At 48.5% G+C, this 27945-nt stretch overlaps 1 protein-coding gene across 1 annotated transcript in view; it reads right to left on the reverse strand.

Moving 5' to 3' along the window:
- Window positions 1-4020: 4020 nt before the first annotated feature.
- Window positions 4021-27945, reverse strand: part of LOC110499571 (AT-rich interaction domain 4B) — a 192398-nt gene continuing 168473 nt past the window's right edge. Inside the window, exons 22-25 of the mRNA XM_036955574.1 lie at window positions 24565-24675; window positions 13463-13708; window positions 12277-12423; window positions 4021-4498 (exon numbers count right to left, since the gene is read on the reverse strand). Coding sequence (XP_036811469.1) covers window positions 4350-4498; window positions 12277-12423; window positions 13463-13708; window positions 24565-24675 — 653 coding nt within the window. The 3' untranslated portion in view covers window positions 4021-4349. The remainder of the gene's footprint in view (window positions 4499-12276; window positions 12424-13462; window positions 13709-24564; window positions 24676-27945) is intronic.

Consider the following 27945-nt stretch of genomic DNA (forward strand, 5'->3'; position numbering starts at 1 on the left):
CAAATTTGTTTTAATTTTACCCCTTTTTCTCCCCAATTTCGTGGTATCCAATTGTTAGTAGTTACTATCTTGTCTCATTGCTACAACTCCCGTACGGGCTCTGGAGAGATGGAGGTCAAGAGCCATGCGTCCTCCGAAACACAACCCAACCAAGCCATGCTTCTTAACACAGCGTGTTAACACCAACTCGGGAAGCCAGCCGCATCAATGTGTTGGAGGATACACCGTACACCTGGCAACCTTGGTTAGCTTGCACTGCGCCCGGCCCGCAACAGGAGTCGCTGGTGCGCGATGAGACAAGGATTCCCTTGTCCCTAACCCGGACGACGCTAGGCCAATTATGCGTCGCCCCACGGACCTCCCGGTCGCGGCCGGCTGCGACAGAGCCTGGGCTACCCAGAGTCTCTGGTGGCACAGCTAGCGCTGCGATGCAGTGCCTTAGAACACTGCGCCACCTGGGAGGCCTCGATACAACATTTTGAACAGAAATGCAATGGTTCATTGGATCAGTCTAAAACTTTGCACATACACTGCTCCCATCTAGTGGCCAATATCTAATTTGCACCTGGGCTGGAATAATACATTATGGCCTTTCTCTTGCATTTCAAACATGGTATAAAAAAATACAAAAGAGCAGTTGGTTTTTTCTTCGTATTATCTTTTACCAGATCTATTGTGTTATATTCTCCTACATTCCTTTCACATTTACACAAACTCCAAAGTGTTTCCTTTCAAATGGTACCAAGAATATCCATATCCTTAATGCAGGTCCTGAGCTACAGGCAGTTAGTTTTGGGTATGTTATTTTAGGCAAAAAAAGAAAAAAAAGGGGGCGGATCATTTAGATGTTTAAAACAACATGATTATCTGTTGGTGGTAGGGGTGAGAGGGTGAAGAGTAGATTAAAACATGACAACAGTCCTTGTGGACTGGCTGTGTCACTATGAAGAAGGGGGCTGCTCCACCTTGTGGACTGGCTGTGTCACTATGAAGAAGGGGGCTGCTCCACCTTGTGGACTGGCTGTGTCACTATGGAGAGGGGGGCTGCTCCACCTTGTGGACTGGCTGTGTCACTATGAAGAGGGGGGCTGCTCCACCTTGTGGACTGGCTGTGTCACTATGAAGATGGGGGCTGCTCCACCTTGTGGACTGGCTGTGTCACTATGAAGAGGGGGGCTGCTCCACCTTGTGGACTGGCTGTGTCACTATGAAGAGGGGGGCTGCTCCACCTTGTGGACTGGCTGTGTCACTATGAAGATGGGGGCTGCTCCACCTTGTGGACTGGCTGTGTCACTATGACGAGGGGCGCTGCTCCACCTTGTGGACTGGCTGTGTCACTATGAAGATGGGGGCTGCTCCACCTTGTGGACTGGCTGTGTCACTATGAAGAGGGGGGCTGCTCCACCTTGTGGACTGGCTGTGTCACTATGAAGAGGTGGGCTGCTCCACCTTGTGGACTGGCTGTGTCACTATGAAGAGGGGGGCTGCTCCACCTTGTGGACTGGCTGTGTCACTATGAAGAGGGGGGCTGCTCCACCTTGTGGACTGGCTGTGTCACTATGAAGAGGGGGGCTGCTCCACCTTGTGGACTGGCTGTTTCCATATGAACAAAAATATCAATAAAAAGTAAGTGCCTTCAGAAACTATTCACACCCCTTGACTTTGTCTTACAGCCGGAATTTAACATGGATTTAACTGGCCTACACACAATACACCATCATGTCCAAGTGGAATTTTGAAAAGCTGAAATGTCTTGAGTTAATAATTATTCAACCCCTTTGTCATGTCCAGCCTAAATAAGTTCAGGAGTAAAAATGTTGTTGAACATGATTTTTGAATAAATACCTCATCTCTATATCACACATAAAATTATCAGTATGATCCCACAGTCGAGCTGTGAATTTCAAACACAAAAAACAGAGTTTTTTCCAATGCCCCTCAAAGAAGGGCACCTATTGGTAGATGGGTAAAATAAAAAGCAGACATTGAACATCCCTTTGAGCATGTTGAAGTTATTAATTACACTTTGGATGGTGTATCAATACACCCAGTCACTACAATGATGCAGGCGTCATTCCTAACTCAGTTGCCGGAGAGGAAGGATACCACTCATAGATTTCACCATTCCCAGACTCACAGCTGTAATCACTCTTAGAGACTTACCCAGAAAGATTTACAGCTGTAATCACTGTGAAAGGTGATTCTAACATGTATTGACATACTTATGTAAATGGGATGTTTCTGTATTTTATTTTCAATACATTTGATAAAAAAATCTAAATCACTTTGTCATTCTGGGGTATTGTGTGTATATGTGTGAGAACAATAATCTGTTGAATCCATTTTGAGAAGGCTGTAAGAACAAAATGTGGACTAAGTCAAGGGGTGTGATACTTTCTGAAGGTCCTGTATAAATATTTTGCACTTATAATTTAAGGCAATTTTGTTGCTCTAGATTGCAGGAAATTAAAGTTACAGGTGTTAAAAAATGCCAAAATCCGAGTCCAAAGGAGGGCGCTGCCCCCTTTCTGCTCAGCACCACCTTGTTAAAAACCCCTGGGGAGAACACTGCTTCTCTCCAAATCAACCTCTACAATCACTATGTTTAGACAAACACACATATCTGTCATGTACATAACCTGTCTCTCATTCATACTCTGACCTACAGTCTAATGCTATAAATCTTCGGGATCAAGAGAGTGAGAGGAGGGGGACAGAGAGCGGAGGGGGACAGAGAGCGGAGGGGGACAGAGAGCGGAGGGGGACAGAGAGCGGAGGGGGACAGAGAGCGGAGGGGGACAGAGCGGAGGGGGACAGAGAGCGGAGGGGGACAGAGAGCGGAGGGGGACAGAGCGGAGGGGGACAGAGCAAGGGGGACAGAGCGGAGGGGGACAGAGAGCGGAGGGGGACAGAGCGGAGGGGGACAGCGCGGAGGGGGACAGAGAGCAGAGGGGGACAGAGCGGAGGGGGACAGAGAGCAGAGGGGGACAGAGCAGAGGGGGACAGAGAGCAGAGGGGGACAGAGCAGAGGGGGACAGAGAGCAGAGGGGGACAGAGAGCAGAGGGGGACAGAGCGGAGGGGGACAGAGAGCAGAGGGGGACAGAGAGCGGAGGGGGACAGAGAGCGGAGGGGGACAGAGAGCGGAGGGGGACAGAGCGGAGGGGGACAGAGCGGAGGGGGACAGAGCGGAGGGGGACAGAGAGCGGAGGGGGACAGAGAGCGGAGGGGGACAGAGAGCGGAGGGGGACAGAGAGCGGAGGGGGACAGAGAGCGGAGGGGGACAGAGCGGAGGGGGACAGAGCGGAGGGGGACAGAGCGGAGGGGGACAGAGAGCGGAGGGGGACAGAGAGCGGAGGGGGACAGAGCGGAGGGGGACAGAGCGGAGGGGGACAGAGAGCGGAGGGGGACAGAGCGGAGGGGGACAGAGCGGAGGGGGACAGAGAGCGGAGGGGGACAGAGAGCGGAGGGGGACAGAGAGCGGAGGGGGACAGAGCGGAGGGGGACAGAGCGGAGGGGGACAGAGCGGAGGGGGACAGAGAAAACAAGTGCCAAAGTTACTTTGAGTACACACAACATGCCAATGTGGCATTGACATTCTGTAGAGGCTACAACAGAAGATGGCATTGACTACATAGTACACAACATCCCTAACCCATATTAAATAACCACATCAGACATAATATAATTATAGCTTTTAGAAAACAACTCTTATAAATGTCTATCAATTTAAGGAAAAACACATTTGTCGTTTTGTTGTCATTGTATTCTTCCACCCAATCATCATAAGAGTGCACTTGAGTGCAATTAGCTTGCCAAAGAAACAGCTGTGGACATAAAATGGTGCTTTTCGTCTTGTTTGTTTCTCTGTCGTCTCTTGTCCCTGCTGTAGTTACAGTGTGGAAGTTGGTGTGGGGGGGCCTGGGTGGGTTGTCAGTTCTGTTGGAAGGGTGTTGGTGTGGAGGGGCCTGGGTGGGTTGTCAGTTCTGTTGGAAGGGTGTTGGTGTGGCGGGGCCTGGGTGGGTTGTCAGTTCTGTTGGAAGGGTGTTGGTGTGGAGGGGCCTGGGTGGGTTGTCAGTTCTGTTGGAAGGGTGTTGGTGTGGAGGGGCCTGGGTGGGTTGTCAGTTGGGCTTGGGAGTGGTGGAGATGAGGGTGATGGTGCCTGGTTGGGGGCTGTTCTGTTGGGTCAGGGTGAATATAGGGTATAGGTGGAGGTTATGGGGCCTGGGGAAACGTTGTGTGTCTTGGGTGGATGCTGACGGGGCCTGGGTGTTGGACCAGGGTGGTGCTGGTTTGGTGCTCAGTGCTGTGTCCTGGGCCTCAGAAGGTTGGGAGGGTGAGGGGTGTCCTGTCACCTACACTCTACAGACACCACAGAGTTCTGAGAGGAGGAAGAGGACGACACAGGAGTGTCGGCTAGCGTCAACATCACCGCTGCTGTTAGAGAGCTGGAGGACGGGGACGAGGAAGAGGAGGAGGAGGAAGATGCAGCCACTGTACCTGGGGAGAAAAAACAACATGGTGATCAGATGGAGAGAAACAACATGGTGGTCAGATGGAGCAGAAACAACATGGTAGTCAGAAACAACATGGTGGTCAGATGATGCAGAAACAACATGGTGGTCAGATGGAGCAGAAACAACATGGTGGTCAGAAACAACATGGTGGTCAGATGGAGAAGAAACAACATGGTGGTCAGATGGAGCAGAAACAACATGGTGGTCAGATGGAGAAGAAACAACATGGTGGTCAGATGGAACAAAAACAACATGGTGGTCAGAAACAACATGGTGGTCAGATGGAGAAGAAACGACATGGTGGTCAGATGGCGCAGAAACAACATGATGGTCAGATGGAGCAGAAACAACATGGTGGTCAGAAACAACATGGCGGTCAGATGGAACAAAAACAACATGGTGGTCAGAAACAACATGGTGGTCAGATGGAGAAGAAACGACATGGTGGTCAGATGGAGCAGAAACAACATGGTGGTCAGAAACAACATGGTGGTCAGATGGAGCAGAAACAACATGGTGGTCAGAAACAACATGGTGGTCAGATGGCGCAGAAACAACATGGTGGTCAGATGGAGCAGAAACAACATGGTGGTCAGAAACAACATGGCGGTCAGATGGAACAAAAACAACATGGTGGTCAGAAACAACATGGCGGTCAGATGGAACAAAAACAACATGGTGGTCAGAAACAACATGGTGGTCAGATGGAGAAGAAACAACATGGTGGTCAGAAGAAGCAGAAACAACATGGTGGTCAGATGGAGCAGAAACAACATGGTGGTCAGATGGAGCAGAAACAACATGGTGGTCAGATGGAGCAGAAACAACATGGTGGTCAGATGGAGCAGAAACAACATGGTGGTCAGATGGAGCAGAAACAACATGGTGGTCAGATGGAGCAGAAACAACATGGTGGTCAGATGGAGCAGAAACAACATGGTGGTCAGAAGGAGCAGAAACAACATGGTGGTCAGATGGAACAGAAACAACATGGGGGTCAGATGGAGCAGAAACAACATGGTGGTCAGAAACAACATGGTGGTCAGATGGAGCAGAAACAACATGGGGGTCAGATGGAGCAGAAACAACATGGTGGTCAGAAACAACATGGTGGTCAGAAACAACATGGTGGTCAGAAGAAGCAGAAACAACATGGTGGTCAGATGAATCAGAAACAACATGGTGGTCAGATGAATCAGAAACAACATGGTGGTCAGATGAATCAGAAACAACATGGTGGTCAGATGGAGCAGAAACAACATGGGGTTCAGAAGAAGCAGAAACAACATGGTGGTCAGATGGAGCAGAAACAACATGATGGTCAGATGGAGCAGAAACAACATGGTGGTCAGATGGAGAAGAAACAACATGGTGGTCAGATGCAGAAGAAACAACATGGTGGTCAGATGGAGAAGAAACAACATGGTGGTCAGAAGAAGCAGAAACAACATGGTCTGTACCTTAGAAGTCTGTAGCTTAGAAGTCTGTAGCTTAGAAGTCTGTAGCTTAGAAGTCTGTATCTTAGAAGTCTGTATCTTAGAAGTCTGTATCTTAGAAGTCTGTATCTTAGAAGTCTGTGGTTTAGAAATATGTAGCTTAGAAGTCTGTAGCTTAGAAGTCTGTAGCTTAGAAGTCTGTAGTTTAGCAGTCTGTGGTTTAGAAGTCTGTAGCTTAGAATTCTGTAGCTTAGAAGTCTGTAGTTTAGAAGTCTGTAGTTTAGAAGTCTGTAGTTTAGAAGTCTGTAGCTTAGAAGTCTGTAGCTTAGAAGTCTGTAGCTTAGAAGTCTGTAGCTTAGAAGTCTGTAGCTTAGAAGTCTGTAGCTTAGAAGTCTGTAGCTTAGAAGTCTGTAGCTTAGAAGTCTGTAGCTTAGAAGTATGTGGTTTAGAAATCTGTGGCTTAGAAGTCTGTAGTTTAGCAGTCTGTAGCTTAGCAGTCTGTAGCTTAGCAGTCTGTAGCTTAGAAGTCCTTGTGTCCATTCAGACCCGTTCCGATCCAAGAGTGTAAAGAGAGAAAAAGCCTCCGACTGGTCGCTGCCAGCACCATCAATAAACAAGCCATATTGGCCAAATGATCCACAGTTGAGTCCTTAAAAACGGTCTAGAACAAATTACTAAAGCCCAATTTGTTGTGTTTCGATGTGTAGCACATTCAAAACTTCATAGTCTATTGTTTTATTGGTTTGTACTTTCCTAAAACAGTAATTGTCCACCTCACGGTTCAGCTGTAGGAGATTTGAGCACTAAATGCATCAGGACAATGCATGTATAGACCTTAAGGGCTGAGGTGTCCACTGTATGATATTAACATAATATAATAAAATATATACAGTGCCTTGCGAAAGTATTCGGCCCCCTTGAACTTTGCGACCGTTTGCAACATTTCAGGCTTCAAACATAAATATATAAAACTGTATTTTTTTGTGAAGAATCAACAACAAGTGGGACACAATCATGAAGTGGAACGACATTTATTGGATATTTCAAACTTTTTTAACAAATCAAAAACTGAAAAATTGGGCGAGCAAAATTATTCAGCCCCTTTACTTTCAGTGCAGCAAACTCTCTCCAGAAGTTCAGTGAGGATCTCTGAATGATCCAATGTTGACCTAAATGACTAATGATGATAAATACAATCCACCTGTGTGTAATCAAGTCTCCGTATAAATGAACCTGCACTGTGATAGTCTCAGAGGTCCGTTAAAAGCGCAGAGAGCATCATGAAGAACAAGGAACACACCAGGCAGGTCCGAGATACTGTTGTGAAGAAGTTTAAAGCCGGATTTGGATACAAAAAGATTTCCCAAGCTTTAAACATCCCAAGGAGCACTGTGCAAGCGATAATATTGAAATGGAAGGAGTATCAGACCACTGCAAATCTACCAAGACCTGGCCGTCCCTCTAAACTTTCAGCTCATACAAGGAGAAGACTGATCAGAGATGCAGCCAAGAGGCCCATGATCACTCTGGATGAACTACAGAGATCTACAGCTGAGGTGGGAGACTCTGTCCATAGGACAACAATCAGTCGTATATTGCACAAATCTGGCCTTTATGGAAGAGTGGCAAGAAGAAAGCCATTTCTTAAAGATATCCATAAAAAGTGTTGTTTAAAGTTTGCCACAAGCCACCTGGGAGACACACCAAACATGTGGAAGAAGGTGCTCTGGTCAGCTGAAACCAAAATTGAACTTTTTGGGAACAATGCAAAACGTTATGTTTGGCGTAAAAGCAACACAGCTGAACACACCATCCCCACTGTCAAACATGGTGGTGGCAGCATCATGGTTTGGGCCTGCTTTTCTTCAGCAGGGACAGGGAAGATGGTTCAAATTGATGGGAAGATGGATGGAGCCAAATACAGGACCATTCTGGAAGAAAACCTGATGGAGTCTGCAAAAGACCTGAGACTGGGACGGAGATTTGTCTTCCAACAAGACAATGATCCAAAACATAAAGCAAAATCTACAATTGAATGGTTCAAAAATAAACATATCCAGGTGTTAGAATGGCCAAGTCAAAGTCCAGACCTGAATCCAATCGAGAATCTGTGGAAAGAACTGAAAACTGCTGTTCACAAATGCTCTCCATCCAACCTCACTGAGCTCGAGCTGTTTTGCAAGGAGGAATGGGAAAAAATTTCAGTCTCTCGATGTGCAAAACTGATAGAGACATACCCCAAGCGACTTACAGCTGTAATCGCAGCAAAAGGTGGCGCTACAAAGTATTAACTTAAGGGGGCTGAATATTTTGCACGCCCAATTTTTCAGTTTTTGATTTGTTAAAAAATTTTGAAATATCCAATAAATGTCGTTCCACTTCATGATTGTGTCCCACTTGTTGTTGATTCTTCACAAAGAAATACAGTTTTATATCTTTATGTTTGAAGCCTGAAATGTGGCAAAAGGTCGCAAAGTTCAAGGGGGCCGAATACTTTCGCAAGGCACTGTATTAAGGAAGAGAAGCTTAGGCCCTAGAAAGACCAGAGAGATAAAGATATGCTGGCGCCATATGTGTACAGAAGGAGGCTAATTCGTTAACTTTTCTATAAAGATATCAAATCTAATTTTATTAGTCACATGCGCTGAATACAACAGGTGAAGAAGACCTTACAATGCTTTACTTACGCGCCACTAACCAACAATACTGTTTCAAAAAAACAGATAAGAATAAGAAATAAAAGTAACAAGTAATTAATGAGCAGCAGTAAAATAACAATAGCAAGACTATATACAGGGGGGTACCGGTACAGAGTCAATGTGCTGGTTAGTTGAGGTAATATGTACATGTAGGTAGAGTTAAAGTGACTATGCATATATGAGAACAATAGAGAGTATCAGCGGTGTAAAAGAGGTGTGGGGGGGGGGGGGGGGGGGGGGCAATGCAAATAGTCTGGGTAGCCCTTTGATTAGATGTTCAGGAGTCTTATGGCTTGGGGGGTAGAAGCTGTTAAGAAACCTCTTGGACCTAGACTTGGTGCTCCGGTACCGCTTGCCGTGCGATAGCAGAGAGAAGAGTCTATGACTAGGGTGGCTGGAGTCTTTGACCATTTTCAGGGCCTTCCTCTGACACCGCCTGGTATAGAGGTCTGAGACCGAGCAGCTGCCATACCAGGCAATGATGCAACCAGTCAGGATGATCTCGATGGTGCAGCTGTAAAACCGTTTGAGGATCTCATGACCCAAGCCAAATCTTGTCAGTCTCCTGAGGGGGAATAGGTTTTGTCGTGCCCTCTTCACGACTGTCTTGGTGTGTTTGGACCATGTTAGTTTGTTGGGGATGTGGACGCCAAGGAACTTGAAGCTCTCAACCTGCTCCACTGCAGCCCGGTCGATGAGAATGGGAGCGTGCTCGGCCTCTTTTTCCTGTAGTCCACAATCATCTCCTTTGTCTTGATCACATTGAGGGAGATGTTCTTGTCCTGGCAACACACGGCCAGGTCTCTGACCTCCTCCCTATAGGCTGTGTCTTCGTTGTTGTTGTTCAGGCCTACCACTGTTGTGTTGTCAGCAAACTTAATGACGGTGTTCGAGTCGTGCCTGGCCGTGCAGTCATGAGTGAACAGGGAGTACAGGATTCAGTTGCAAAGGGAGGTGTTTCGTCCCAGGGTCCTTAGCCTAGTGATGAGCTTTGAGGGCACTATGGTGTTGAAAGCTGAGCTTTAGTCAATGAACAGCCTTCTAACATAGGTGTTCCTTTTGTCCAGGTGAGAAAGGGCAGTGTAGAGTGCAATAGAGATTGCAGCGTCTGTGGATCTGTTGGGGTGGTATGCAAATTGGATTGGGTCTAGGGTTTCTGGGATAATGGTGTTGATGTGAGCCATGACCAGCCTTTCAAAGCACTTCATGGCTACAGATGTGAGTGCTACGGAGCAGTAGTTATTTCGGCAGGTTACCTTAGTGTTCTTGGGCCCAGGCACTATGATGGTCTGCTTAAAACATGTTGGTATTACAGACTAGAATGGGGAGAGGTTGAAAATGTCAGTGAAGACACTTGCCAGTTGGTCAGCGCATGCTCGCAGTACACATCCTGGTAATCCGTTTGGCTCTGCGGCCTTGTGAATTATGACCTGTTTAAAGGTCTTACTCACATTGGCTGTGGAGAACATGATCACACAATCTTCCGGAACAGCTGGTGCTTTCTTGCATGTTTCAGTTTATTTGCCTCAAAGCGAGCATAGAAGTAGTTTAGCTCATCTAGTAGGCTTGTGTCACTGGGCCGCGCTCGGCTGTGCTTCCCTTTGTAGTCTGTAACAGTTTGTTAGCCCTGCCACATCCGACGAGCGTCAGAGCCGATGTATTACGATTCGATCTTAGTCCTGTATTGACGCTTTTCCTGTTGGATGGTTCGTCAGAGGGCATAGCGGGATTTCTTATAAGCTTCCGGGTTAGGGTCCCGCTCCTTGAAAGCGGCAGCTCTATCCTTGAGCTCAGTGTGGATGATGCCTGTAATCCATGGCTTCTGGTTGGGTTATGTACGTACGGTCACTGTGGGGACGACGACACCAATTGGTGCATTCAACATGTCAATACCTCTCACAAAAACAAGAAGTGATTAAGTCAATCTCTCCTCCACTTTGAGCCAGGAGAGATTGACATGCATATTATTAATGAATGCACATCCAAGGGCCAGTCGTGCTGCCCTGTTGTGAGCCAATTACAATTTTCCTAACTCCCTCTTTGTGTCATCTGACCACACGACTGAACAGTAGTCGAGGTGTGACTAAACTATTCAACATACACTAGAGCATTATCAATCAATCTACAGTCCTCAGACAGGATACAGCATGACAGGGATTGTCTCGGTCTCCAGCTACAGTACTACAGGGATTGTCTTTGTCTCCAGCTAGAGTACTACAGTACTACAGGGATTGTCTTGGTCTCCAGCTACAGTACTACAGTACTACAGGGATGGTCTCGGTCTCCAGCTACAGTACTACAGGGATTGTCTCGGTCTCCAGCTACAGTACTACAGGGATTGTCTTGGTCTCCAGCTACAGTACTACAGTACTACAGGGATGGTCTTGGTCTCCAGCTACGGTACTACAGGGATGGTCTTGGTCTCCAGCTACAGTACTACAGAACTACAGGGATTGTCTTGATTGTCTCGGTCTCCAGCTACAGTACTACAGGGATTGTCTTGATTGTCTCAGTCTCCAGCTACAGTACTACAGGGATTGTCTTGGTCTCCAGCTACAGTACTGCAGTACTACAGGGATGGTCTCGGTCTTCAGCTAAAGTACTACAGTACTACAGGGATTGTCTCGGTCTCCAGCTACAGTACTACAGTACTACAGGGATTGTCTCGGTCTCCAGCTGCAGTACTACAGTACTACAGGGATTGTCTCGGCCTCCAGCTACAGTACTACAGGGATTGTCTCGGTCTCCAGCTACAGTACTACAGTACTACGGTACCACAGGGATGGTCTCGGTCTCCAGCTACAGTACTACAGGGATTGTCTCGGTCTCCAGCTACAGTACTACAGTGATTGTCTTGGTCTCCAGCTACAGTACTAAAGTACTACAGGGATGGTCTTGGTCTCCAGCTACAGTACTACAGTACTACAGGGATTGTCTTGGTCTCCAGCTACAGTACTACAGGGATTGTCTTGGTCTCCAGCTACAGTACTACAGTACTACAGGGATGGTCTTGGTCTCCAGCTACAGTACTACAGTACTACAGGGATAGTCTTGGTCTCCAGCTACAGTACTACAGGGATGGTCTTGATTGTCTCGGTCTCAAGCTACAGTACTACAGAGATTGTCTTGGTCTACATCTACAGTACCACAGGGAAGGTCTCGGTCTCCAGCTACAGTACTACAGTACTACAGGGATTGTCTCGGTCTCGAGCTACAGTACTACAGGGATTGTCTCGGTCTCGAGCTGCAGTACTACAGTACTACAGGGATTGTCTCGTCTCCAGCTACAGTACTACAGTACTACAGGGATTGTCTCGGTCTCCAGCTACAGTACTACAGTACTACAGTATTACAGGGATTGTCTCGGTCTCCAGCTACAGTACTACAGTACTACAGGGATTGTCTTGGTCTCCAACTACAGTACTACAGTACTACAGGGATTGTCTCGGTCTCCAGCTACTGTACTACAGGGATGGTCTCGGTCTCTAGCTACAGTACTACAGGGATGGTCTCGGTCTCCAGCTACAGTACTACAGGGTTAGAAACTACATTTCTTCCTCTCTCTTTTGATTGTGTTTACCATAACAGCTCTGGTAGCAAATAAACTGTCAATTATGATGACTCACTCTCTCTCTCTTTCTTCTTGATGCGTTTGCGTCGTTTGTCGATGGATGCCACCTCAGACTTGAGAGACAGGTAGTGGTTCCTGATGTCCTGCAGCTTCTCCTGGAGGAAGGAAATCCTCTCCAGACTACACATCTTCTCCAGGTCCGCTAGGGGAGGAGAGGAACAACATTGAAAGGAGAGGACTCAGTGGGATGTTTCAGAGTAGAAACATTGAACGGAGAGGACTCAGTGGGATGTCACACTGACAGGAGAGGAATCAGTGAGGTGTTTCAGAGTAGAAACATTGAAAGGAGATGTGAGGGCTCCTCCCTGCTCTGTCTACTGAGTTTTGCTGTGCTTACTTCCTGCAGGAGATTGGTGGGAAGAGTAGGAGAGGTGGGCGGAGCTGGGAGGGTAGTCAGTGCTGATGGGGCACACCTGTGAAAGCTCAGTTGTGGCAAAAAGCCACTGTTTCCCCATTCAGCAAGAGATTCCTCTCTCCGTGCATACATTTGCTTGTTTTGTTGTGGCTTTGGCAGTTGACACCTAATTTACTGACCTTCATGCCTCATCTTTATTTAGGGAATACATTCATATTGTTATTCCTTTACTCAGTGTGTGGTTTCCTATTGTTACAATCTTGAGCCAGGTTGTAACAGAGAGAACTCTGTGGGGTGTTTCAGATTATAAACATTGAAAGGAGAGGAATCAGTGGGTTGTTTCAGAGTAGAAAGCTAAACCAAACAGTATAAAACTAGTCTGTTCTATGTCCATTGCCCTCTGTGTGATCACAAAGGATTCTGTCTGACAAATCTACTTGTACAGTAACAGACAATCTGGTGGGACGTAGATGAGAATTCCTGTCGCTAGCATCAATCTGAGGGCTTGAGGCTCTGAAATACAGCCAGGGTTGGTTGAGGCTCTGTGAAAGACAGGCAAGGTTGGCTGAGGCTCTGTGAAAGACAGCCAGGGTTGGCTGAGGCTCTGTGAAAGACAGCCAGGGTTGGCTGAGGCTCTGAAAGACAGCCAGGGTTGGCTGAGGCTCTGTGAAAGACAGCCAGGGTTGGCTGAGGCTCTGTGAAAGACAGCCAGGGTTGGCTGAGGCTCTGTGAAAGACAGCCAGGGTTGGCTGAGGCTCTGTGAAAGACAGCCAGGGTTGGCTGAGGCTCTGTGAAAGACAGTCAGGGTTGGTTGAGGCACACTTACACATCTGGACGCTCCACTTGTAGACGGATGGTGTTCTGCCATTGTGCGCTCTGTGGTCAGGGTACCCATGCTGCTGCTCCTTGTGGTACTTCTGGCTGGATGGAGGGGTGTGTCCCTCAACCTGTCCCTGGCTGAGACACTTGGGGGAGATGGACCCCTTCATGTCTGCTGCACCATGGGTCTTGGAGGCTGAAGACTTAGCCATACTCTCACCCACTAACTGGTCTTCACTGTCACTGCTGTGGGCTGTAGGGGGAGGGGATGGCAGGACAGGAAGGAGAAGATATTAATTAGCTACAAACTTATTTTTCATTGTAACAACTTTTACAAGTAGATTAATTCCTTCGTTGGTAATTGCTCGTGCTTGGAGAGTTGTTAGAATGAACATTTGAAGACATTCTACAGCCAGATTCACCAGCCCTAGCGGAGGGCCAGATTCACCAGATTCACCAGCCCTAGCGGAGGGCCAGATTCACCAGCCCTTAGCGGAGGGCCAGATTCACCAGATTCACCAGCCCTAGCGGAGGGCCAGATTCACCAGCCCTTAGCGGAGGGCCAGATTCACCAGCCCTAGCGGAGGGCCAGATTCACCAGCCCTAGCGGAGGGCCAGATTCACCAGCCCTAGTGGAGACTCGGATCACCAGCCCTAGCGGAGGGCCAGATTCACCAGCCCTAGTGGAGACTCGGATCACCAGCCCTAGCGGAGGGCCAGATTCACCAGCCCTAGCGGAGGGCCAGATTCACCAGCCCTAGCGGAGGGCCAGATTCACCAGCCCTAGCGGAGGGCCAGATTCACCAGCCCTAGCGGAGGGCCAGATTCACCAGCCCTAGCGGAGGGCCAGATTCACCAGCCCTAGCGGAGGGCCAGATTCACCAGCCCTAGTGGAGACTCGGATCACCAGCCCTAGCGGAGGGCCAGATTCACCAGCCCTAGCGGAGGGCCAGATTCACCAGCCCTAGCGGAGGGCCAGATTCACCAACCCTAGCGGAGGACAGACACGCCCCCTCAGAGAGAGGGAGACACAGCTTAATGTGAGCGCTCACATTTTTCAACAAAAAAAGGATAGAGTTAGATCGACAGCCTTGGTTTCTCAAATGATTGCCTCGACTGGTTTACCAACTACTTCTCTGATAGAGTTCAGTGTGTCAAATCGGAGGGCCTGTTGTCCGGACCTCTGACAGTCTCTATGGGTGTGCCACAGGGTTCAATTCTCGGGCCGACTCTCTTTTCTGTATACATCAATGATGTTGCTCTTGCTGCTGGTGATTCTCTGATCCACCTCTATGCAGACGACACCATTCTGTATATCTGGCCCCTTCTTGGACACTGTGTTAACTAACCTCCAGACGGGCTTCAATGCCATACAACTCTCCTTCCGTGGCCTCCAACTGCTCTTAAGCGCAAGTAAAACTAAATACATGCTATTCAATCGATCACTGCCCGCACCTGCTCGCACGTCCAGCATCACTACTCTGGACGGCTCTGACTTAGAATATGTGGACAACTACAAATACCTTGGTGTCTGTTTAGACTGTAAACTCTCCTTCCAGACTCACATTACATCACCAATCCAAAATTAAATCTAGAATCGGCTTCCTATATCGCAACAAAGCATCCTTCACTCGTGCTGCCAACCATACCCTCGTAAAACTGACCATCCTACCGATCCTCGACTGTGGTGATGTCATCTATAAAATAGCCTCCAACACTCTACTAAACAAACTGGATGCAGTCTATCAGTGCCATCCGTTTTGTCACCAAAGCCCCATACACTACCCACCATTGCGACCTGTACGCTCTCGTTGGTTGGCCCTCGCTTCATACTCGTCGCCAAACCCACTGGCTACAGGTTATCTACAAGTCTCTGCTAGGTAAAGCCCCGCCTTATCTCAGCTCACTGGACACCATAGCAGCACCCACTCGTAGCACGTGCTCCAGTAGGTATATCTCACTGGTCACCCCCAAAGCCAATTCCTCCTTTGGTCGTCTTTCCTTCCAGTTCTCTGCTGCCCATGACTGGAACGAATTGCAAAAATCTCTGAAGCTGGAGACTCACATCTCCCTCACTGGCTTTAAGCAGCAGCTGTCAGAGCAGCTTACAGATCACTGCACCTGTACATAGATCGGCTGTTTACAGATGGGCTATCTACCTACCTCATCCCCATACTGGTATTTATTTATTTATTTTGCTCCTTTGCACCCCAGTATCTCTACCTGCACATTCATCTTCTGCCGATCTACCATTCCAGTGTTTAATTGCTATATTGTAATTACTTCGCCACCATGGCCTATTTATTTCCTTAACTTACCTCATTTGCACTCACTGTATATAGACTTTTTGTTTTCTTTTGTTCTACTGTATTATTGACTGTATGTTTTGTTTATTCCATGTGTAACTCTGTGTTGTATGTGTCGAATTGCTACACTTTATCTTGGCCAGGTCGCAGATGTAAATGAGAACATGTTCTCAACTGGCCTACCTGGTTAAATAAAGGTGAAATAAAATAAAGATAAACTTGGATTTTTCGGCAGGTACATATGCAGGATGCTACCCTCCCTCCAGGATGGCCTTGACTACAGATCAAAACTCCAAACCTAATTTTGACCAAAATGAACCAGAGAGATTACTGCTTCCAAGGTATTATTTTTCCAAGCTATACGGAGGGTGCTCTAGCCAACAAACAGCAGAGACCTGAGGACACCATTCCAACCTGAACTGAGCAAATTCAATTAGCACTAAGGTGTGAAGTAAAAAGGCCTTCGGGCCCAACAAGTGGCAGGAGTCTTTGACGCGCCCTTTGAAGCGCCCTCCTGTTTAAGACAATTCACTCCCCCCTCTCTCCCTGGTCTGTCTCCCTCTGTCTGGTACAGGTACCCCCACCACACTCCCCCCTCTCTCCCTGGTCTGTCTCCCCCTGTCTGGTACAGGTACCCCCACCACACTCCCCCCTCTCTCCCTGGTCTGTCTCCCCCTATCTGGTACGGGTACCTCCACCACACTCCCCCCTCTCTCCCTGGTCTGTCTCCCCCTGTCTGGTACGGGTACCTCCAACACACTCACTCCTCTCTCCCTGGTCTGTCTCCCCCTGTCTGGTACAGGTACCTCCACCACACTCCCCCCTCTCTCCCTGGTCTGTCTCCCCCTGTCTGGAACAAGTACCTCCACCACACTCACCCCTCTCTCCCTGGTCTGTCTCCCCCTGTCTGGTACAGGTACCTCCACCACACTCACTCCTCTCTCCCTGGTCTGTCTCCCCCTGTCTGGTACGGGTACCTCCACCACACTCACTCCTCTCTCCCTGGTCTGTCTCCCCCTGTCTGGTACGGGTACCTCCACCACACTCACTCCTCTCTCCCTGGTCTGTCTCCCCCTGTCTGGTACAGGTACCTCCACCACACTCCCCCCTCTCTCCCTGGTCTGTCTCCCCCTGTCTGGTACAGGTACCTCCACTACACTCCCCCCTCTCTCCCTGGTCTGTCTCCCCCTGTCTGGTACAGGTACCTCCACCACACTCACCCCTCTCTCCCTGGTCTGTCTCCCCCTGTCTGGTACAGGTACCTCCAACACACTCACTCCTCTCTCCCTGGTCTGTCTCCCCCTGTCTGGTACAGGTACCTCCACCACACTCACCCCTCTCTCCCTGGTCTGTCTCCCCCTGTCTGGTACAGGTACCTCCAACACACTCACTCCTCTCTCCCTGGTCTGTCTCCCCCTGTCTGGTACAGGTACCTCCACCACACTCACCCCTCTCTCCCTGGTCTGTCTCCCCCTGTCTGGTACAGGTACCTCCAACACACTCACTCCTCTCTCCCTGGTCTGTCTCCCCCTGTCTGGTACAGGTACCTCCACCACACTCACCCCTCTCTCCCTGGTCTGTCTCCCCCTGTCTGGTACGGGTACCTCCACCACACTCACTCCTCTCTCCCTGGTCTGTCTCCCCCTGTCTGGTACAGGTACCTCCACCACACTCCCCCCTCTCTCCCTGGTCTGTCTCCCCCTGTCTGGTACAGGTACCTCCACCACACTCACCCCTCTCTCCCTGGTCTGTCTCCCCCTGTCTGGTACAGGTACCTCCACCACACTCACCCCTCTCTCCCTGGTCTGTCTCCCCCTGTCTGGTACAGGTACCTCCAACACACTCACTCCTCTCTCCCTGGTCTGTCTCCCCCTGTCTGGTACAGGTACCTCCAACACACTCACTCCTCTCTCCCTGGTCTGTCTCCCCCTGTCTGGTACAGGTACCTCCACCACACTCCCCCCTCTCTCCCTGGTCTGTCTCCCCCTGTCTGGTACAGGTACTTCCACTACACTACCCCCTCTCTCCCTGGTCTGTCTCCCCCTGTCTGGTACAGGTACCTCCACCACACTCACCCCTCTCTCCCTGGTCTGTCTCCCCTGTCTGGTACAGGTACCCCCACCACACTCACCCCTCTCTCCCTGGCCTGTCTGGTACAGGTACCTCCAACACACTCACCCCTCTCTCCCTGGCCTGTCTCCCCCTGTCTGGTACAGGTACCTCCACTACACTCCCCCCTCTCTCCCTGGTCTGTCTCCCCCTGTCTGGTACAGGTACCTCCAACACACTCACTCCTCTCTCCCTTGTCTGTCTCCCCCTGTCTGGTACAGGTACCTCCAACACACTCACTCCTCTCTCCCTGGTCTGTCCCCCCCTGTCTGGTACAGGTACCTCCAACACACTCACTCCTCTCTCCCTGGTCTGTCTCCCCCTGTCTGGTACGGGTACCTCCACCACACTCACTCCTCTCTCCCTGGTCTGTCTCCCCCTGTCTGGTACAGGTACCTCCACCACACTCCCCCCTCTCTCCCTGGTCTGTCTCCCCCTGTCTGGTACAGGTACCTCCACTACACTCCCCCCTCTCTCCCTGGTCTGTCTCCCCCTGTCTGGTACAGGTACCTCCACCACACTCACCCCTCTCTCCCTGGTTTGTCTCCCCCTGTCTGGTACAGGTACCTCCAACACACTCACCCCTCTCTCCCTGGCCTGTCTCCCCCTGTCTGGTACAGGTACCTCCACTACACTCCCCCCTCTCTCCCTGGTCTGTCTCCCCCTGTCTGGTACAGGTACCTCCAACACACTCACTCCTCTCTCCCTGGTCTGTCTCCCCCTGTCTGGTACAGGTACCTCCAACACACTCACTCTTCTCTCCCTGGTCTGTCCCCCCCTGTCTGGTACAGGTACCTCCAACACACTCACTCCTCTCTCCCTGGTCTGTCTCCCCCTGTCTGGTACAGGTAACTCCACCACACTCCCCCCCCTCTCTCCCTGGTCTGTCTCCCCCTGTCTGGTACAGGTACCCCCACCACACTCACCCCTCTCTCCCTGGCCTGTCTGGTACAGGTACCTCCAACACACTCCCTCCTCTCTCCCTGGTCTGTCTCCCCTGTCTGGTACAGGTAACTCCACCACACTCCCCCCCTCTCTCCCTGGTCTGTCTCCCCCTGTCTGGTACAGGTACCCCCACCACACTCACCCCTCTCTCCCTGGCCTGTCTGGTACAGGTACCTCCAACACACTCCCTCCTCTCTCCCTGGTCTGTCTCCCCCTGTCTGGTACAGGTACCTCCACCACACTCCCCCCTCTCTCCCTGGTCTGTCTCCCCCTGTCTGGTACAGGTACTTCCACTACACTCCCCCCTCTCTCCCTGGTCTGTCTCCCCCTGTCTGGTACAGGTACCTCCACCACACTCCCCCCTCTCTCCCTGGTCTGTCTCCCCCTGTCTGGTACAGGTACCCCCACCACACTCACCCCTCTCTCCCTGGCCTGTCTGGTACAGGTACCTCCACCACACTCCCCCCTCTCTCCCTGGTCTGTCTCCCCCTGTCTGGTACAGGTACCTCCAACACACTCACTCCTCTCTCCCTGGTCTGTCTCCCCCTGTCTGGTACCCCCAACACACTCACTCCTCTCTCCCTGGTCTGTCTCCCCCTGTCTGGTACAGGTACGTCCACCACACTCACCCCTCTCTGCCTGGTCTGTCTCCCCCTGTCTGGTACAGGTACCCCACCACACTCCCCCCTCTCTCCCTGGTCTGTCTCCCCCTGTCTGGTACAGGTACCTCCAACACACCCACTCCTCTCTCCCTGGTCTGTCTCCCCCTGTCTGGTACAGGTAACTCCACCACACTCCCCCCCTCTCTCCCTGGTCTGTCTCCCCCTGTCTGGTACAGGTACCCCCACCACACTCACCCCTCTCTCCCTGGCCTGTCTGGTACAGGTACCTCCAGCACACTCCCTCCTCTCTCCCAAGCTTTCGCTCACCTCCAGCACACAGGCACTGTTGGGGTGAGAAACTGAACTTAAAATGGCCCCGTTATATATTTATTTTTTTTCTTGTGCATTTTGCTATTTGCCTCATGACTCCTGTATGCTTTGTTGACTATGAACTTTCTTGTTTACCCGACCGTGGGACAGTGTTTGTTCCCACACTCGGGACTATGACTCTATTGGTTACACAGACTCTTGGCCTCCCATCCTATTCTAACCACCTCTCGCCGGCTTTGTATTCACGTTACCTGATGAAATTGCTGTATAATATGATCTTGTTGCCATCTGATGCACTCCCTGTCCTCTGCCGTGCCTTGATTGTATTACTGTTGATGATATCTGGAAATGTGCATGTACACCCTCCATCTACTGTTGCTAGCTCCAATTCTGACTTGTGCTCTTATATCTGCTTCACTGAGTTCTGCTCTCATAAAAGTCTGGGTTTTCTGCACTTTAACACTAGAAGCGTATTACCTAAAAAGGATCAATTGAAAGTGTGGGTTCACAGCTCCAATCCAGATGTGTTGGTCATTACTGAGACGTAAGGAAGTGTTTTGAATACCGATGTTAACCTTTCTGGTTATAACGTTTTTTTTGTCAAGACAGACCTTCCAAAGGTGGGGGATCACCTTCAGTGCTCGGGTGTCTCCAAGTCTGTCCCCAAACAACTTGATTATCTGGTTTTCAGCATTCAACTTTAGGGTTAGGGTTTCAAATTAGCAAAAAAAATAACCGTCCTCTCACCTCCAACTGCGTCTATTTTCAGCAAACTTAACATAAAATTCAACAACTGAGTCATAAATTGAACAACTTCCACAGACATGGAATAATGTGTCCCTGAACAAAGGGAGGGAGGGAGGGGGGGGGGGGGGGGTCAAAAGTAACAGTCAGTATATGGTGTGGCCAACAGCTGCATTAAGTACTGCAGTGCATCTCCTCATGGACTGCACCAGATTTTCCAGTTCTTGCTGTGAGATGTTATCCCACTCTTCCACCAAGGCACCTGCACGTTTCTGGGGGGAATGGCCCTAGCCCTCACCCTCCGATCCAACAGGTCTCAGACGTGCTCAATGGGATTGAGATACGGGCTCTTTGCTGGCCATGGCAGAACACTGACATTCCTGTCTTGCAGGAGATCACGCAGAGGACGAGCAGTATGGCTGGTGGCATTGTCATGCTGGAGGGTCATGTCAGGATGAGCCTGCAGGAATGGTACCACATGAGGGAGTAGGATGTCTTCCCTGTAACACACAGCGTTGAGATTGCCTGCAATGACAACAAGCTCAGTCCGATGATGCTGTGACACACCGCCCCAGACCATGACAGACCCTCCACCTTCAAATCGATCCCCCTCCAGAGTACAGGCCTCGGTGTAACGCTCATTCCTTCGACAATAAACGCGAATCCGACCATCACCCCCGGTGAACAAAAGCGCGACTCGTCAGTGAAGGGCACTTTTTTGCCAGTCCTGTCTAGTCCAGCGACGGTGGGTTTGTGCCCATAGGCAACGATGTTGCCAGTGATGTCTGGTGAGGACCTGTCTTACAACAGGCCTACAAGCCCTCAGTCCAGCCTCTCTCAGTCTATTGCAGACAGTCTGAGCACTAATGGAGGGATTGTGCATTCCTGGTGTAAGTCGGGCAGTTGTTGTTGCCATCCTGTACCTGTCCCGCAGGTGTGATGTTCGGATGTACCGATCCTGTGCATGTGATGTTACACGTGGTCTGCCACTGCGAGGACGATCAGCTGTCCGTCCCGTCTCCCTGTAGCGCTGTCTTAGGCGTCTCACAGAAGGACATGGCAATTTATTGCCCTGGACATATCTGCAGTCTTCATGCCTCCTTGCAGCATGCTTAAGGCATGTTCACGCAAATGAGCAGGGACCCATTCTTTTGGTGTTTTTCCAGAGTCAGTAGAAAGGCCTCTTTCTACTTGCCTACCGTCTGTAAGCTGTTAGTGTCTTAACGACTGTTCATTAATTGTTTATGGTTCATTGAACACGCATGGGAAACAGTGTTTAAACCCTTTACAATGAAGATCTGTGACGTTACTTGGATGTTTACTAATTATCTTTGAAAGACAGGGTCCTGAAAAAGGGATATTTATTTTTTGCTGAGTTTTGCTCTTTGTTGAATGTTGCTGGATACTATCGTCCTCAATCAGCACCGGCCTGTACCCTACCTGCCCTAAGCCCTCTCCTGGCCCCTTACACTAAGTCTGAATTTGTCCTGCTAGGTGACCTAAACTGGGACATGCTTACACCACCTGACCAAGTCCTAAAGCCACAGGACTCCCTAAATATTTCTCAGATTATTACTAATCCCACAAGGTATGACTCAACACCCAGAAAACGCTACTCTTCTCGACGTTATCCTCACAAATGATCCTGATAGGTATCAGTTCTGGTGTTTTCTGTAATGACCTTGGGGATTACTGTTTTACAGCCTGTGTTCGTAATGGCTGCTCAGTGAAACAAGTTGTCCTGATTTGTCATAGACGCTTGCTAAAAAACTTTGAGCAAGCCTTCCTTCATGAACTGGCCTCTGTAAAATGGTATAGAATCAGATCCCCTCTGTCGAAGACGCTTGGACCTTCTTTTTTTATATTTTCAGTGGTATTGTTAACAAACACACCCCCATAAATAAAATGAGAATTAAACTGTTTCAGCCCCTGGTTCGACCGCGATGTGGCAGAGTTACTCCACCTCAAGAATTGCATTTGACGACAGGCTCGGCACAAGTATACTCAGGCTGACTGGCTCTCATTCAGGCAAATGAGAAATAAGTGCACTCAGGCTATCCGGATGGCCAAAGTTAGTTACTTTAAGGAGCAGTTTTCTCTCTGTGGGTCTATCTCCAAGAAGTTCTGGAAAACGGCTAAAGACCTGGAGAATAAACCCTCCTCCTCACAGCTGCCATTGTCTCTTAATGTTGATGTGGTTGTTACTGACCGGAAGCACATGGCTGAGTTCTAATCACCATTTCATTAAGTCAGGATTCCAATTTGACTCAGCCATTCCTCCTTCCAGTCCAACATTTTCTCTTCTCCCACCCATTCTAAAGCGACTATCCCCGACGCTTCTCCCTCTTTTTTTCCCCCTGCCCCGCAACAAAGTTTCTCCCTGTAGGTGGTCACTGAGTCCGAGGTGCTAAAGGAGCTCCTTAAACTTGACCCCAAAAAACATCTTGGTCAGATGGCTTAGACCCTTTAGGCTTGGCGACGATAGGGGCAGCAAACTAATCTCCAACCTTTTTCTCCTCTCTAGAGAGGTTCCCATTGCTTTGAAGACAGTCACAGTTTGTTCTTTATTTAAAGGGGAGATCAAGCTGATCCTAACTGTTATAGGCCTATTTCTCTTTTGCCCTGTTTATCAAAAGTGTTGGAGAAACTTATCAACGGACTGGTTTTCTTGATGTCTATAGTGTTCTCTCTGGTATGCAATCTGGTTATGGATGTCACTGCAACCTTAGGTCCTCAATGATGTCACCATTGCCCTTGATTCTAAGCGATGTTGTGCTGCTATTTTTATTGACTTGGCCAAAGCTGTTTGTTTTAGACCATTCCATTCTTGTGGACTAGCTAAGGAGTACTGGTGTCTCTGAGGGGTCTTTGGCCTGGTTTGCTAATTACATCTCTGAGTGCAGTGTATAAAGTCAGCCACTGCTTGTCACCAAGGGAGTACCCCAAGGCTCGATCCTAGGCCCCACGCTCTTCTCAATTTACAGCAACATAGCTCAGGCAGTAGGAAGCTCTCTCATCCATTTATATGCAGATGATACAGTCTAAAACTCAGCTGGCCCCTCCCTGGATATTGTGTTAAATGCTCTACAACTTTCTTAGTGTCCAACAAGCTTTCTCTACCCTTAACCTTGTTCTGAACACCTCCAAAACAAAGGTTGTGTGGTTTGGTAGGAAGAATGCCCTTCTCCCTACAGGTGTGATTACTACCTCTGAGGGTTAAGAGCTTGAGGTAGTCACCTCATACAAGTACTTGGGAGTATGGCTAGATGGTGCACTGTCCTTCTCTCAGCACATATCAAAGCTGCAGGCTAAAGTTAAATCTAGACTTGGTTTTCTCTATCGTAATCGCTCCTCTTTCACCCCAGCTGCCAAACTAACCTTGATTCAGATGACCATCCTACCCATGCTAGATTACAGAGATATAATTTATAGATTGGCAGGTAAGGGTGCTCTCGAGTGGATAGATGTTCTTTACCATTCTGCCATCAGATTTGCCACCAATGCTACCTACTGCAGCCCTCATCCTCCACATACAACACCCGTTCTGCTAGTCACTTCCCCAAAGCACACACATCCCTTGATCGCTCACTTCATTCAAAGACTCAGTCATGAACACTCTTACTGACAGTTGTGGCTGCTTTGTGTGATGTATTGTTGTCTCTACCTTCTTGCCCTTTGTGCTGTTGTCTGGGCCCAATAATGTTTGTACCATGTTTTGTGTTGCTACCATGTTGTTATGTTGTGTTGCTACCATGTTGTTATGTTGTGTTGATACCATGTTGTTGTGTTGATACCATGTTGTTGTGTTGATACCATGTTGTTATGTTGTGTTACTGGTCACTTTTTGTGGTGTTGTCTCTTGTTGTGATGTGTGTTTTGTCCTATATTTATATTGTTTTCATTTTGTAATCCCAGGCCCCTGTCCCCACAGAAGGCCTTTTGGTAAAAGTATTCCCCAATTGTAATTAACTGACTTGCCTAGCTAGAAAAAAAGGGCCAGATGCCCTAGAGGGACAGATTCCTCAGTACCTAGTGGGTGCTGTCAAAGACAGGGATATCATACTCGTCCTTACCAGTTTTCCTGTTGTTCTTCTTGGGAGGCACTGAGCTCTTTCTGTTTGGCCTGGGTTTCTTTGCTGCTCCACCTGCCTGCTGTTCCTTCTGACGCTTGTGACTGGCAGACACTGGAAGGTGAAGACAGGAAGGACACAGAGACTGAGTGAAAGTGTATAAACAAAGCCTGTCAAACATCTCCAAACTAAAATGGAAAGAGGAACAAGAGTACTCGATGTCTGCTCAGCTTTCTCTCACTTTAACTGTGAACTTTTAATCAACATTTCGATCCTTAACGTTAAGAAAAATTCAAAACAGAAAAACAATGTTTTTGTTTTTTCACATTAAAATCACAAAACATATTTTCTGTGTTGTAGCCTAACTAGATAACAGGCTATAAAGGCCTGGGGAAAGTTGTCATTTAAATAATACCAAAGGAAGAGGAACTTTAGGCTAACTGGTGAATTTGCAAGACAGATGACCAAGACATATGCGTACGGTTCTGCCTGCCCCCTCTCTCTCCCTCGTGCTGGGTCGCCTGGGGCGTATTCATTACGCCGATTTTTGTTGCAAAACTTTTCTTAAACGGAACGAAACGGGAAGTAACATGTAACTCTTTTAAACTGTTGCATTTTATTTTTACAAATACACTACATGACCAAAAGGTTGTGGGCACCTGCTTGTTGAATATCTCATTCCAAAATCATGGGCATTAATATGGAGTTGGTCCCCCCTTTTGCTGCTATTACAGCCGCCACTCTTCTGGGAAGGAGTTCCATTAGATGTTAGAAGATTGCTGCAGGAACTTGCTTCCGTTCAGCCCTTAAGAGCATTAGTAAGGTCAGGCACTGATGTTGGGCGATTACGCCTGGCTCGCAGTCAGCGTTCAAATTCATCCCAAGGGTGTTTGATGGGGTTGAGATCAGGGCTCTGTGCAGGCCAGTCAAGTTCTTCCACATTGATCTAGACAAATCACTTCTGTATGGACCTCGCTTTGTGCACAGGGGCATTTGTGCTTTGTGCACGGGGGCATTGTCATGCTGAAACCGGAAAGGGCCTTCACCAAACTATTGCCACAAAGGTGGAAGCACAGAATCGTCTAGAATGTCATTGTATGCGGCAGCATTAAGATTTCCCTTCACTGGAACTAAGGGGCCCGAACCATGAAAAACTGCCCCACCATTATTCCTCCTCCACCAAACTTTACAGTTGCCACTATGCATTGGGGCAGGTAGCGTTCTCCTGGCATCTGACAAACCCAGATTTGTCTGTCGGACTGCCAGATAGTGAAGCGTGACTCATTTCCACTGCTCCAGAGTCCAAAGGCGGTGAGCTTTACAGCTGACGCTTGGCATTGCGCATGCTGATCTTAGGCTTGTGTGTGGCTGCTTGGCCACGGAAACCAATTTCATGAAGCTCCCGACGAACAGTTCTTGTGGTGACGTTGTGTCCAGGGGCAGTTTGGAACTCTAGTGAGTGTTGTACACACTTCAGCACTCGTCGTTCCCGTTCTGTGACCTTGTGTGGCCTACCACTTCGCAGCTGAGCCGTTGATGCTCCTACACTTTCACTTAATAACAGCACTTATAGTTGACCGGGGCAACTCTAGCAGGGCCAAGATTTGACATACTGACTTGTGGCATCCTATGATGGTGCCACATTTTAAAGACACTGGGCTCTTCAGTAAGGCCATTTTACAGCCAATGTTTGTCTATGGAGATTGCATGGCTGTGTGCTCGATTTTATACACCTGTCAGTAACGGGTGTGGCTGAAATTGCCGAATTGACTAATTTGAAGGTAGGTGTGTGTGCATCTGGAAAGTATTCAGCCCCCTGGACTTTTCCCACATTTTGTAACAGTAGCCTTATTCTAAAATGGATTAAATTTATTTAAAAAACTATCTACACACACTACCCCATAATGACAAAGCGAAAACAAATGTATTAATAATAAAATGTTCGATTGGGTTCAAGTCCAGGCTCTGGCTGGGCCACTCAAGGACACTCATAGACTTGACCCGAAGCCACTCCTGTGTTGTCTTGGCTGTGTGCTTAGGGTCATCGTCCTGTTGGATGGTGAACCTTTGCCCCAGTCTGAGGTCCTGAGCGCTCTGGAGCAGATTTTCATCAAGGATCTCTCTGTACTTTGCTCCGTTCATCTTTCCCTCGATCCTGACCAGTCTCCCTGCTGCTAAAAAACATCTCCACAGCATGATGCTGTCACCACCACGCTTCACTGTAGGGATGGTGTCAGGTCTCCTCTAGATGTGATGCTTGGTATTCAGGCCAATGAGTTCAATCTTGGTTTCATCAGAGAAGAGAATCTTGTTTCTCATGGTCTGAGTCCTCTAGGTGCCTTTTGGTAAACTCCAAGCAGGCTGTAATGAGCCTTTTACTGAGGGGTTGTTTCCGTCTGGCCACTCCACGATAAAGGCTTGATTGGTGGAGTACTGCAGAGATGGTTATCCTTCTGGAAGGTTCTCCCATCTACACAGAGGAACTCTGGAGCTCTGTCTGTACGACCATCGGGTTCTTGGTCACCTCCCTGACCAAGGCCCTTCTCCCCTGATTGCTCAGTTTGGCCGGGCAGCCAGCTCTAGGAAGAGTCTTGGTGGTTCCAAACTTCTTACATTTTTAAGAATGATGGAGACCACTATGTCCTTGGGAACCTTCAATGCTGCATATATATTTTTGGTACCCTCCCCAGATCTTTGCCTCGACACAATCCTGTCTTCGACCTCATGGCTTGGTTTATCTGTTCTGACATGCACTGTCAACTGTGGGACCTTTTTATAGACAGATGTTTGCCTTCCTAAATCATGTCCAATCAATTGAATTTACCACAGGTGGACTCCTATCAAGTTGTAGAAACATCTCAAGGAAGATCAATGGAAACAGGATGCACCTGAGCTCAATGTTTAGTCTTATAGCAAAGGGTGTGAAAACTTATGAAAAAAATGTATTGTTAATTTGCAAAGAATTTGAAAATCCTGTTATCGCTTTAATTGCAGATGGAGGATTTTCTTTGTATTTAATCCATTTTAGCAACAAAATGTGGAAAAGGGAAAAGGTCAAATTTCACCTACTCATTACAGGTTTTTATTTCATTTTTACAGTTTTCTACTTTGTAGAATAATAGTGAAGACATCAACTATGAAATAACACATGGAATCATGTAGTATAATATGAGATTCTTCAAAATTCTATTTATTTTATTTCACCTTTATTTAACCAGGTAAGCTAGTTGAGAACAAGTTCTCATTTACAACTGCGACCTGGCCAAGATAAAGCAAAGCAGTTCGACACAAACAACAACACAGAGTTACACATGGAGTAAACAAAACATACAGTAGAAAAAGTCTATATACAGTGAGTGCAAATGTGGTAGGATAAGGGAGGTA

This window comes from Oncorhynchus mykiss, chromosome 20 (assembly GCF_013265735.2).
Source record: "Oncorhynchus mykiss isolate Arlee chromosome 20, USDA_OmykA_1.1, whole genome shotgun sequence".
Lineage (NCBI taxonomy): Eukaryota > Metazoa > Chordata > Actinopteri > Salmoniformes > Salmonidae > Oncorhynchus > Oncorhynchus mykiss.